Raw genomic sequence first — 12,792 nt, 5'->3', positions numbered from 1 at the left:
AAAAAAAATTTTATTGGGGTAAAAAATTCCAAGATTGCGGTCCTTATATGGTTAACTAGGCACCCCCCCCCCCCCCGCAACACCTTTCTTTATTTATGTAATTTTCCTGCAAACGGCTTTTAATGAGAGTGTGCATGAATGAAGTTCCTTTGCCTTATGCAAAAAGTAGAGGTGAAAAAATAGGGAGTACATGAAAACTAGGACCCTGAATAATTAGGGAGTATCAGCTTTCAGTCTCTGCCGCATTAGAATAACAAGAAAGAAAAGGGAACTCCCAAGGCGAAAATCAAAGAAACCTCTTTATTATTAATGTGGCACAAATCACTTAGTCAAACAAAAAGTGTTTCCAGAGAGACTTTGGCTTGTTAAAAGGGGATGGGGTGGTGCTTGGAAAATTCCACTTCTGAATGAAAATATATGATGAGATGACAGAGTGAAAGCAGCCTCAGAATCATTCAAGTATATTTTTATTCAATAAAAATTATTTGATCACTTTTTGTACAAAATATCAAATGTATAAAACTGTTCATTTGTAGTTGAACTTTAGCTCAGATGCTTTATTTGACAGGTGCAAAATGAAACTATAATTATTCAATTACTACAATCTGTGGAGGAGGCACTATTAAGGGCATCAACGAAATGTGCAACTCATTTTAAATTCACAGCAAAACCGGTTTTCGTTTGTCGTAAACATGTCAGTAAATTATCCGCTTGTAGAGGCGTCTGAGTATTTCTGAAAAGGTGCAAGAACCACGTCAGCGTTTTTCTGCTCGCTCTCGGCGCTGTAGAGGCTGTGTTCCTGAACGTAGCGGACGACGCTCTCGGGCAGCAGGTATCGGACGCTTCGCCCTCGACGAAGCGCCCGGCGCACGTGAGTCGCCGAGATGTCGTTGGTCACCCATTCATGGACGACGTGGATGTTCTTGCGATACTTCCACAAATCGTCCGACTGGTTGATGAATTTGTGCGGGTCGCTGCCGCTGCGGGTGACGCAAACCAGCCCGTACCGTCCCACGATCTCGGCGATGTCCTCCTGCTTCCACAGATTGGGGATTCCGAAGGATTCGAGGACGTCTGCCCCACACAGCAGCATCAGCTGAGGGCCGTCTGAGCACAGGGACAAGGGGCTCAGCTCTGAAGGAGCTCAGACGGGGTGTAACAACACTTGTTCAAAGATCTATTAGAAGACAACTTTGAAATAAAAATAAGATTCTGTAGAATCAAAGACTGAATTTTCCATAGTTCCCAGTCTGTTTCTGGACCATTTTTAAAAATAGTTCAGTAAGAATGAATGGCAGATCTACCATGATTGTTAAACAAATAAATGGATGGATAAACAAAACATGCAGATATTAAGACAGGAAATAAAGTTGGAAAAACAAAAACTTTTGTATACGGTTTGGTTTGGGGAAGGTATGAAAAGTCCTTTAATGCTTAAGTTTAGGACAAGTTTAACTAATGATAATGAAAATGATAAGCTCATGACACCATTTTTCACATGACCAGTTATTGTTTTGCTCATGTGTGACGCAGTTTTGCTTTAATTTCAAGTGCATCTGTAATTACCACCTTGTTGCCCAGAGGCAATTTTCACGCTGCTTCACTCTGACAACTAACTTTGTTGGTTGTGACTGGCTGTCGTCCAGATCATGAGACAGAGCGCCCACACCCTACAAGAACTGCATTCCTGCACATCAGCAGAACGCACCAAACTGTAAATAAGCAAAAGCGCCAAAAACACAACGTCTATTTACTCACACAACCTTACAAATATTCATAGCTCACCTCTTTTCCTGTGATGAACTGAACTCGCTATATAATTCTCCTCTATACGTCTCTTCTTTGTATACTTGACGGTGTCCACGTCGTCCCTGTTATGTTCTCTAGCGAGCAGCTCTTCATAGTGATGCCTGTACGAATAAAGATAAAACGGTTATATAGTCAAAAGCAGCTGTTCAAATCCCTCAATCCATATGTGTCTTAAGATAAATATCTGCATCTGTTATTATTCTATGAAAACATCTTGCAGGTTACAGGCTGGTCTTTCTGATCTATGAGCCAAAAATTATTCTATGAGCAAAAATATTCCCCAGTTGCAATTTCATGAATGCCAAATATCTTGTTCAGCATTGAAGCTAAAATTGAAGGAAATGTTTAATGATTGAATGAAAGAAGCCAAGAGGCCCGGCATTTAGCTGCTAACCTACTTTATATTTACCAAAGTAGAGAGTCAGAATTTGTGTGAAGTAAAAAAGACAAAAGGATCAGTTAACCATTAATGTGTTTAGAGTGTGTTGTAGCTGCCGTCAAACTCTGCAAACCTAATGAAGTAATGTAAATGTGATAACCGGGTGATCGTGTCTCACTGCTCCAAATGGTAACGAGAACGACTACTTCAGCTTCAAAATGTGTTAATAAAAATATCCAAAAATACAGGAAATTAATTATCCAGAAATCTAGAAAATAATATATTAAAATATTCTGTCTTATCTACTTTGTTCATGTTTCAAAATAATGAACAAGAAGTTTTACTGTAGCAGCTCTGCTCACATATCACACGGACCTAATATTGCCATCTAGTGGACGAAGCACGTAATAATCACATCACCCTTTCTTTAATGCACATATGAAATTAAAGTAACATGTGACACTGTTTACATGAAACATAACTTCCAACTCAACTAATTCTGAGTCTGCTTAAAGGTATCAATACATTTTGTTACAATTTATTTTTATTTTTTTTGCACTTATAAATTCAATCTATCACATTTTCCACTTCCTCATAACCTTTATTTTTAAATGATCTTTTTTTTTTGCAAGCAACAAAGCTGACTTTTGAAACTGTGTGATAAATCCCATTTCATAGAGTCTGAAACAGGAAGTGTTCAACTGTTGCGTAAAGAAATAATAAAAAGGTCTAAAGTCTGAATAACTCAGATACAATAAAAAGGACATTAAAACTTTGGAAAACTTTACCAAGGTTTCAAATCAAGCCATAGTCGCCTGCATCACTCCATCTAATGTGAATATGCTTGAAGGCTAGCTGTCATCACAGATAGATGGTAAATAGCTAAAACAGAGTCAGAGAATGAAAAAAAAAATCCAAGAGAAAAATGTTTTGTGCACTTTAAACTTACCGGATAACTTTAGACGTCTCCACCCAGTCTGACTGCTGGCTTTCCCAGGAGTCCACTGTGATCCACTCTGAGCTTTCTGTGGCCAGTCTGGCCATCTCCACCCGGTGGCTGGCCTCAATCAAACCCTTCTTCTTATAGGCATCGCCCACCGGGGAGATGATTCCTTTTATCACACTGTACTGACCTTAAAAACACAAAGGAGATGCAGTTTTGGTGTTTAAATCACAGTAGGAGTGTGATTTGAGATGATTAAAAAATGGAGCAATAATGAGTTATGTAGAAATATTCCAAAATTGCAGGTTAGCCTCAAATAGCCCAGGTGTCTTTTGATCCACTTTGCACCAAGTTTAAAAGTGCATTATGTATTACTGTGCAAAATGAAATAACACAAATGATCATTTGTGCCGTTTCCAGCTCTTCAAAACCACTTTTTAAAGTTTAAAATTAACACTTTAGTACTGCTTAAGGATTTCAGTGCTTGAAGGAGGCCTTAAGTTCTAGACAGCATTAAATGCATTTTTACGATACTTTAAGCACAACCTTTCTGTAAGACATGTAAAAAGAAAGTAGCTCTCACTTTAAATTCTACAATTGTGTGCATTTTCTACATATTTAACATTACTAGGGTGTACTTTTAAAAAAAAAAAAGCCCAACTAAGAACCTATAAAGAAATAAGGAAAATCATAATGTTCTAGAGTTATTTTCTATTATTTGTTGATCTTAGCTACAGTGTTCTACATTCCACTTAGTTAAAGATGATGCTGCAGATACTTATCAGGCAGAAGACCGTAGAAGCACATCACAAAGTTCTCCCTTTCTTCACGGGCTCCAAGTTCATTTTAAGATTCATTTTTGATTAGGCTTACAAAGTTTCACAGGGAAGTAGACAGAAAACTCTTAACACTAAAACCAAAGGATGTAATCTTAAATGGCTTCAACCTGTGTCTTCCAGGTGATCTCTGGCCAGCTCAAACATCCTCAGGTGCATGTTAGTGATGGGGTTGAAGGAGCCACAGGCCAGCAGAACCACTTTGGATGTAGTGGGATTCTCCATTACTCATACTGGTGCAGGATTTGCCCTGCAACAAACACAGCAGCTGACATTACTAAAATGCGATTTAACGTAGTCCCTTTGGTTTAAAGGGACTACGTTAACGTAGGCACAAACAAAAAATTAACAAACCGAGATAGAATACTTAAGGTTTATTATGCTGAGAGCATAAATAGCAGTGCTATAACTTGAGCTAACATGTGTTAGTCTCGTTAAAGTTGAATTTTCCATTGTAATCTGGATTGTTAGCTCTATAAATTAGCAACATGGAGGTAACCCAAATTATTTTTAAGAAGACAAACGAAAAATAACAGTCCGTGTTCAAAAGGAATAGTACGTTTTCGTACCTATAATAAAATAATGCAGTTTCTGTTTCGCTCTTCTATGGGTGTCAGCTGTTTTCTGTACGTAGCTGACGTCGAGGGCTACGTAAGGATACACAAATCTGATTGGACAGAATTTACGAGAGCCGCACCCACGTTCTGAAGTTACGTTCATGGTCACAAATCCTCAAGACTTATGCGACTCGAGACAAACAGTAAACACTCTTTTTACTAAAATAGTAATTTTTTTTATCTGGGTTTTTATGCGGTGGCTCTGTTCTCTATTCTATTGTTTGTCCCATTAGCCTGAGGCAAACGTCCGTCGTTCCTACGGCGTGTTTATAACTGGTTATTACAAAGACAATTCACGGTGAGATGCTGTGCTTTAGCATGCTAGCTTGCTGTCAGTATCAATGTTTATCTGAGCCTTCGGGTTTATCGTGAAAAATAATCAGTAATAGTGACCAAATACAGTAAATACAGTGAATACAACCTTCACCGGGCATCCACTTTAGTCTGTTTGGGACTTACTGATTAATGTCATTCTGATCTGTTGCTTGTTAATTTGCTTCCTTAAATCTGACACTCCAGAGTTTGGAAACAGGATTTTAACATAATGGCATCACGGGGCAAGTCCGAAACCAGCAAACTGAAGCAGAACATGGAGGAACAGCTTGACAGACTGATGCAGCAGCTTCAGGACCTGGAGGAATGCAGGTGGACTATAAGCCAATCAATACACTCATTTACTTTTACTTTTCTCTTCTTTAAGGTCCTTATCATTTCTTTTTTTCCCCCTTTTTTTCCTTTTCTAGAGAGGACTTGGACGAGGAGGAATATGAGGAGACAAAGAAAGAGACACTGGAACAGCTGGAGGAATTCAATGAGTCCCTGAAGAAGATAATGACAGGAGACATGACACTGGTGGATGAACTTGGTGGGATGCAGCTGGTAGGGACATTTATTAATAAGCACTCGTTACTTTGTGGAAGTAATACTCCCACTCCGTGACAAAAATAATTTATCTCATCTCATGGGCATTTATGCGACATTTAAACCCTCTCAAAGTAGAATCTGTCTGAGAAGGCCTTACTGTCGTTTAATTCATATCTTAAGACCACACATTGTGTTGTAAAGGTTAACATGAAGGCTTTTCTCCTAAAGTTTCAAACAGGAAACCCACAGTGAATATTTTTTACTGTCATTAAAGATCTTCTATACGTTTGTCTAGAATTTGGCCTTCACGTGTATGCTGTAAAATCTGTGACGCTGTTGCATAAAAGCTCAATTTACCCTTGGAAAAAGTTTAAACTTGGCGGTGTGACAGTGCTTTCTAAAGCGCTAAAAATAAGTGTTAATTTTAATTTGATGAAAACAATAACCTAAACCGTGCAGTTCTGAACTGAGGAAATCAATATTCCGACTTACTTGTTCCCCAATTATGAGAAGCTGCAGTATCTGACAATAGTGACTCAGATGTTGCATAATTCGCTTTTAGCTACCTAGTTGTTAGCACATAAAATTCTGAGATTGTCTCATAAAAATGAAAATGTATGTCTAAATCTGTCCCACTATATCATTGTGACTGTCTTTATCTCCATCAGGCAATCCAAGCTGCCATCAGCCAAGCATTCAAAACCCCCGAGGTGATCAGACTTTTCGCAAAGAAGCAGCCAGGACAGCTGAGGACCCGACTCGCCGAGGTTTGAGTTACGCTTTCAAACATTGCGCCAATCAGTCACAGAAATGGTCAGAATGTTTTGTCAGTCACATTTAGCATATTCAAGGGTTGACTGCAGCATTTTCAGAATTTGGTCTTGTTCCGTTTTGTCAAATTGTTTAAACTTCCTAAACATTTCTTTTGCTGCTCCGTTCTCTCCTGGTTTTACCAATGAATGCACCTCTCACCGCTTTGTGTCCTCCAGTGCTGAAGAGCTGATAGACTCCATTGCTCCACCGAACATCAGACAACCAAAGCTCAGATCAGATCCCTGATTACACGGCCAAACCTGTGTCGTTACATTGACGTTGGCGTCAAAAAGGCTGTAAAAGCCCTAAATTCGGTTTTGAACGCAGTCTCTCAAAACCCGCTTGCTCTTTCCTATCGTCGTGAAACCATTCCTCTGTCAGTCTTCACGGAGCTTTGTTAGAATGATTTGTGCCGTTAAATCTTTTGACCGATGAGCGTTTGGCTCACGTCGCTCACTGCATTGTGGTTTTCTTTTCCATGGCTCTGCCTGAAAATTGTGCGGCCTGTGTGTGACATTCCGGGCAGATGGACCGAGACGTGATGGTGGGGAAAATGTCTCGGGACGTGCACACGCAGCAGAAAATGGAAATCCTCACAGCCCTGAGGAAGCTGGGAGAGAAGGTGACGAACACCGCACTGCGCAGTGTGATTCGGTGGCTTCTGCTAATGTTTCCCAATGCAGTTTATTTTAGTCATGTGGCAGCCATGATGTTGACAGACTGATCTTTTTTTTAAAGAGTTGTGACATTGTAGATGTATTCCCCCCCCCCTGCCCCCCCAACAGCTCACTCCAGAGGATGACACATTCCTGGCTGAAAACGCGACGGCGACTCTGAGTCAGTTTGAAAAAGTCACTGCAAACCTGGGTGAGCAGAAACACTTTATCAACTCTTTCGGTTTGTCTGATTACCAATGCTCATCTTGTATTTCTTTCCCTTTTTTTTTTTCAGGGTCGGAAGACAAAATTATGGCCTTAGCCAGTTCTGGGGTGAAAACCCAAGCATAGACAGTTTACAAAATTATAGTTAAAAGTCATTGTTGCTCTTATTATTAAAAAAAGAAAGGAAAAAAAAAAGAAGTGTGCCAATTAATCAAGTTTTGCATAAAAATCTGTGCAGTTTTTAGTGTTTCTAGAGATGCAAACATTTTTAATAGTATTGTTTTATACTTCTTAACTTTTGTAAATTTCAGTTATTTGTCCAAGTCTGTAAAATTGTAATATAGTCGGTACGAGTACATGCAGATGAATGTAGAGGTGCTGTGATTTGTAGTGTTGGTTTTACTGTGTGCTGTTTTACAACCTGAGAGTTCTTAGACTCTTAAGGTTTTAATTAAACTGAAGTTGTTTGGATAAAGCAGAGACACTAGATGATCCTGAGCCTTTGTGAAGCCGCCTCAAGACTTGAACATCATCATTCAAGCTAGAATGAAAATCATTACTTGTGGTCTTTTAATGATTATTTTATTATTTATTATTATTATTATTATTATTATTATTTTTAACCGTGGTTAAGCACAAGAATTGAGATCACCAGTTTGACTTTGTTGTGACAAGAAGAACATTTAGAGGAATCAAGGTGAGGCAAGTGCTGAGCACGGTGTTGGTAGTATCATGCTGGGGTCTAGATATTTGCCCAAAGTGGATGGAACAGTGAATAAGGAGGATGACTACTATTAAATTTACTTGAAATCAGCAGGGGGGTGGTTGAAACTCGGAAACAGCTTGTTCAAACAACAGAATGTTCCTAAAAACAAATCCAAACTGGATGTGTTTGGATCGCTTTTCAAAGCTTTTTGAAATGTGACGCCAAGAAACCAGGCAAGTTAAACAAACGACCAATTCTACCAAGAAGATGAATGAAATATAGAGTTTCGCCAAAAGTCTTTAACAGATGGAAAAAGCACGGGGATGAGATATTAGTTGCTAATGAGCATTTATCTAAAAACACTTGGGGTTGTATACATATATTTCAGCCATTACTGGTATGCACAGGTTTGACTTTGTATTACTGAAAAGCAACAATAACAAACTTACACATCTAATTCTTGTTTAAAAAATAAAAAAATCACAGAGCTTGTATTGTACAATCGTCCCACGCTGGACAGATTGGCATAAATTAATCTCCAAAAGGCCCAAGCTAAAAGATTGGTATGTAAACTTCTGACCTGGACTGTTGTTTGCTGTAAGAAGCATAAAGTGACTTCTCACTGTGCAGAGCCGCTCCTCTACAGAACCAGTAAAAATGCTCTTTATATCAATCGTGTGTGAATTATTGCGCATTTCAGATATTTTAGTGACTAAACTGAGCAAAAGTCACATTTCAGTGCTGGTAGAACAGAATCAGTAAGTTACAGCAGGACAAAAAAAAAAGTTTGTTGAAAAGATGTTTGAAAAGTAGTTTCACACACAAGCATTATGATGGAATCAATACATTAAACATCGGTTTTTAAATGTTAGCTGTAGTTACTTCTTGTATCCAGCGGCTGTGGGAAGATACGCATCATGCGGTAAAACAGGTTCAATGGGTTTATTTTAGTCCTCCTCCTACTGTCTATAACTATGACTGTTAGGTTAATTATCTCTAAATTGACCTTATTTATTAGAGTGTGTGTGTGGATGTATGCCCTGTGATGGTTTGGCTTCCTGGATTTTAGGCATGCTCCATAAATCTTCAGTAATGTTCATGTTGGCAGTGTTTAAATTTTATTAACCTGTGATCTTAAAAAAAAAAAAAAAAAAAAAAGTTGCACAATTTTTACTCAACACCAGGGGGCACTATTGCTCCAGACGTTCTGCATGCAGGGTGTGTTATTCCACCCCAGAAATGCATGTTAAACAGCGGCACAGTTACTGTAAAAAAAGAACAAAAAACAAAACAAGAACAGGAAGTGTTTACATCCCATCAGTTCATCCTTTATTTTGTGTAAGAGCGAGCGTCGACTTGGCTACAACCCGCCTCCAACAAGCAACAAAGGAAGCATCCAACATTTTTATGCAGACATCACAACCGTTTGTCCATTTGAGCAAGATTTGAAAGGAAACGGCAAATAAAATCAAATAAAATAAAAATAAACAATCTGGTCTGGAGGGTGACGGATGTGTGAAACAAGACAATCTCGAGAATCAGTAGTGCGTCACAGACTCCTTTCTCCGTCTCAACCCCACACGGGACATTCACAAACGTGTGGCTCATGCAAAGTGAATTCCTAGTAGCGGCGCTACGGCCTGGCTGCCGTTTTATGGCGAGAGGTGACTCAGGTTAAGGGGGTTGGAGTCATGGCGGAGGCTTGTGAGAGAAGCATTACTGACTTTTTGAACTGGACTTTGAACTGTCTGACAACGATGAAGATGCGAGTTTTGGAGATGGCAGGCCTTACTGCGACTGCGTAAAATTCATACTGCCCTCAGAATCACTCCTCAACAACTCTGGCGATGGGACACGGTTCAAAAAAAAAAGAAAAGAAAAATAAACTCACCTTCCACTGTACACAGACAGCAAAATTTATTAGTACGCCCACATTATGCTGCCAAAGCGATTTCTTCATGTACTGTACATCATTTAAAGGTGGATTCAGTACAATATCTATAGAAGATACAATATGGATCTACTTTCTCTACACATCAACAAGGACACATGACATCTAATGTACAATGTTTGTAGTTTCAATAAAACTAGCGGTGGACTACAGTCACTACAAGCTGGAAAAAAAACATCTCAGCTTTGTAAGAAATCTAGCATCAAACAATAATAATTAAAAAAAAGCCACAAATAAAAGAGCTCGGATAAATGTTTGTTGTTTTTTTTTTTGTTTGTTTTTTTCTGTTAGACCTGCTAATTTTGCAACGATTGGCAAAAAGGCACTCCCCACCTCAGCTGGCTCAGACCTGGCCCCGTGCTTTACGTGTCGTCGTGGAAGGGAGACTGGTCGTTAAGCAATTAACTGGAGATTAGAAAAAAATTAAAATCAACTCTTTAAAAGTTCTGTCCCCATAAAGAAAATCAGATTTGGCCTCTGAAAACAGACTCATGCAAAAAAAGAAAAAAGAAAAATAACTAAAATCCAGCCACTAATGCTTTTTGTAAACGCCGCTTCTGCGCCATGCAATGCCCCAAATCTGGTAGTAATTAACGCAGCTTTTAGTACCCTCACAACTAGAATAAAGCGCAAAGGATCGTCATCTTCTGGTTTTGTAAGACAAATATATTTATATATTTATATATATATGTACACAACATTGACGGACAACAGTGTCTGAGAGGAGACAGGCTGGTCACATTTTCCCAATCGATCGTACGAGCTTCAACACTAAACTCCAGCAGGAAAATTAAGTTTACCAAATGTAAACAAATGTGTAGGAACAACTCTCCCAGCGTGGTTCCATGAACAACAAAGTCTAGTGGTCTGCTGTGAGAAAAAAAAGAAAAAAAAAGCTATTTTTAAAGTGTTTTCCTGCTGAAATAGAGCAAAATCCGTGACGCAGGTTGGAGCAGGAGAACAGGTTGAAAATGCACCAAATAAACGTCTCAATCATCTTAGGATTAAACAGCCGTGGAGCAAAGAATCATTTTTCTCTCTGAAAAATGATTCTTTTTCAGAGAGAAAAAGAATCATTGGATTGAAAAACAATCCAACCGCCACCACTGAACCTCGGTGGAGGTGCGGAGCGAACCTCTGCTGGTCCAAACTTCGGGACCTACTTTTCAAAATCTCGCAGCCTTGCTTTCCAAAAATACCAAATGTTTGTGAAATAAGCGCAGCTGATCTGAAAAGTAAAATCAAAAAGATTCCTGCTGTACAACGACGAGTTCCACCGGGAACGAAATGAGGTGAACGCCAGGAGTCGAGCATTGCCACCTGTGCAAGCGGAGCCAAGCGTGACGCATCGATGGGCCAAAGACGCCACGATTTAATAAATAAGTCATTTATTCAATATTTATGCGTCTTAATCATGATATAGGAAGTGATTTAGCTGTCATTATTTAAATATCACAATGTTATATGGAGCATAATTAAATGTGGAGGTGGTTGATTAGCATCTGGATTCACAATGTTAAAAATATGAAGTATTTTCAGTGTTTATTGAAATATTTCAAAGTCCTGCGGTGGCAATTGGTTTTAAGGCTATAGAACAAAAAACAAACACAAATGCTTTATGTATCAGTTGTGATACAAAATAGCTTTGAGTTGGATGCGTACAAGCATCTGATGAGGAGTTAAATTTTTAAAAATATAAAAAAAATTGTTAGGCTGAAACTGCAGTACAGGCCAACCAATCAGATGTTAGGGTGTCTTTTACAACAGCAAGTTATTTCATGACAGCAGAAAATCTGAAACATTTAAATGAAATGATAAAATTCTTGTTTCATTTTAATATGTAATGAAATTTAAAATCAATAATTTACACATTTAATTCTGTAATCAGTAATTTATTGACATTCAATCCAAATTTTTGCTTACTAAGTCAGTACTGCGTAAAAAGATTGGAGAAATCACTTAAATGACTTATTTTTCAGATTGCGGCGCTTCAGGTCCTCGACAGTAAACGGAGCGAAAACCTGTCGAATCGTCCTTGCTCACGAGAAAAGCACTGGAACCGATTTCACTTCTCGCGGAAAACGACCGAAAGAAAATGTCAAAAAAAAAAGAAAAGAAAAGAAAAACAGACACCAATTTGTCATGGAAACCTCCGCGTAACAGTCCTGGGTTTCTCATCACGAGGCAGACTTTTGGGGAAAGCGCGATGGAACAGCTTCAGCGGAAATTCAGCAACATGCTACGGCCTGCAGTGACACAAATATTCTACATTAAGTACGGCGTTTTTTTTTTTTTTTTTTTTTTTTTTTTTTTTTTTTTTTTTAAAGATATCGAGCCCTGCTGAGCGGGCTTTCACTAAACACATTGACTAAATTACATTGTTGTTTTCATATTTACAAAAAAATCTTTAAAAAGCAATTCATTTCTCTACACATAAGACTTCCCAAGTTTTCCTCATGCACTAAAACAAGAAAAATAAAATAAAAAAGAGAGAGAGAGATTGCAGGCTACTTCGAAAAAATTGCTTCCCTGGGGCCTAAAAAAAAAAAAAAAAACGAAGTCATGGCAAGCGACCCTAAAAGCGTTAAGCCAAAGGATATACGTCGGGAAATCTAAACGAATCTCTGCGCGAAAGCCTGACTGAGAACAGAAAGTGCAGGGCTGACTGCCTCGCACACTCCAGAAGAAATGTAGGCCAAGTTTTCCAGGGAATTAAAAAGTATAATAAATAAAAAACAAAGTAAAAATCAGCAATCCGGTGATGACTACACTACACTGAGTACCACCACGAAGATAACAACAGGAAAGCCTTGACCATATACGCTGAAGGACTCTTCTATACTTTATTTATTCTTTTGTCAACGTTTTTTTTGTTTATATATATATATATATATATATATATATATATATATATATATATATATATATATCAGGGCTCCTCCACATAAAACACCGCGGAGGGGTGTGTAAAGCGGTGTGTGTGGCTTTGTTTT

The 12,792-nt window shown here is 38.5% G+C and overlaps 3 protein-coding genes across 4 annotated transcripts in view; 1 reads left to right on the top strand and 2 right to left on the bottom strand.

Moving 5' to 3' along the window:
* The window catches only part of rbp7a (retinol binding protein 7a, cellular), a 7,433-nt gene extending 5,571 nt beyond the window's left edge, over positions 1–1,862 (bottom strand). Inside the window, exon 1 of the mRNA XM_015058958.1 lies at positions 1,786–1,862. The gene's annotated coding sequence lies outside the window, so the exon portion shown is untranslated. The remainder of the gene's footprint in view (positions 1–1,785) is intronic.
* nmnat1 (nicotinamide nucleotide adenylyltransferase 1) lies at positions 451–4,627 on the bottom strand. The gene is made up of 5 exons (XM_015058954.1): positions 4,537–4,627; positions 4,078–4,217; positions 3,138–3,321; positions 1,786–1,910; positions 451–1,107 (listed from the first exon to the last, which is right to left on the bottom strand). Exons 2-5 carry the CDS (start codon positions 4,190–4,192, stop codon positions 704–706), a joined length of 828 nt encoding a protein of 275 aa, XP_014914440.1. The 5' UTR covers positions 4,193–4,217; positions 4,537–4,627; the 3' UTR covers positions 451–703.
* Positions 4,628–4,643: 16 nt separating this feature from the next.
* On the top strand, positions 4,644–9,969 carry lzic (leucine zipper and CTNNBIP1 domain containing). Of its 2 annotated transcripts, XM_015058955.1 has the most exons (8): positions 4,664–4,727; positions 4,818–4,882; positions 5,104–5,229; positions 5,328–5,463; positions 6,117–6,215; positions 6,788–6,883; positions 7,047–7,128; positions 7,213–9,969. In XM_015058955.1, the coding sequence occupies exons 1-8, from the start codon at positions 4,686–4,688 to the stop codon at positions 7,266–7,268; spliced, it is 702 nt and encodes a 233-aa protein (XP_014914441.1). In that variant the 5' UTR covers positions 4,664–4,685; the 3' UTR covers positions 7,269–9,969. The 2 variants fall into 2 exon arrangements, with proteins under 2 accessions (XP_014914443.1, XP_014914441.1); XM_015058957.1 differs by lacking the exon at positions 4,818–4,882 and having other exon boundaries at positions 4,644–4,727.
* The last annotated feature ends 2,823 nt before the right edge of the window (positions 9,970–12,792 follow it).

This window comes from Poecilia latipinna, unplaced genomic scaffold, assembly GCF_001443285.1.
Source record: "Poecilia latipinna isolate Pla-1442-1.1 unplaced genomic scaffold, P_latipinna-1.0 Scaffold1586, whole genome shotgun sequence".
In the NCBI taxonomy this organism is placed as follows: domain Eukaryota; kingdom Metazoa; phylum Chordata; class Actinopteri; order Cyprinodontiformes; family Poeciliidae; genus Poecilia; species Poecilia latipinna.
The sequence above is the reverse complement of the archived record's forward strand: the minus strand, read 5'-3'. Positions and strand labels throughout refer to the sequence as shown.

Excerpts from the sequence above, each read along its gene's own strand:
- nmnat1 (XM_015058954.1), bottom strand. The coding sequence starts at position 4,192 with ATGGAGAATCCCACTACATCCAAAGTGGTTCTGCTGGCCTGTGGCTCC. Across the intron at positions 1,911-3,137 it reads GAGACGTCTAAAGTTATCCG|GCATCACTATGAAGAGCTGC; the intron begins GTAAGTTTAAAG and ends TTATTCGTACAG. Across the intron at positions 1,108-1,785 it reads AGTTCATCACAGGAAAAGAG|ACGGCCCTCAGCTGATGCTG; the intron begins GTGAGCTATGAA and ends CCCTGTGCTCAG.
- lzic (XM_015058955.1), top strand. The coding sequence starts at position 4,686 with ATGGTCACAAATCCTCAAGACTTATGCGACTCGAGACAAACA. Across the intron at positions 4,728-4,817 it reads TATGCGACTCGAGACAAACA|CCTGAGGCAAACGTCCGTCG; the intron begins GTAAACACTCTT and ends TTGTCCCATTAG. Across the intron at positions 6,216-6,787 it reads TGAGGACCCGACTCGCCGAG|ATGGACCGAGACGTGATGGT; the intron begins GTTTGAGTTACG and ends CATTCCGGGCAG.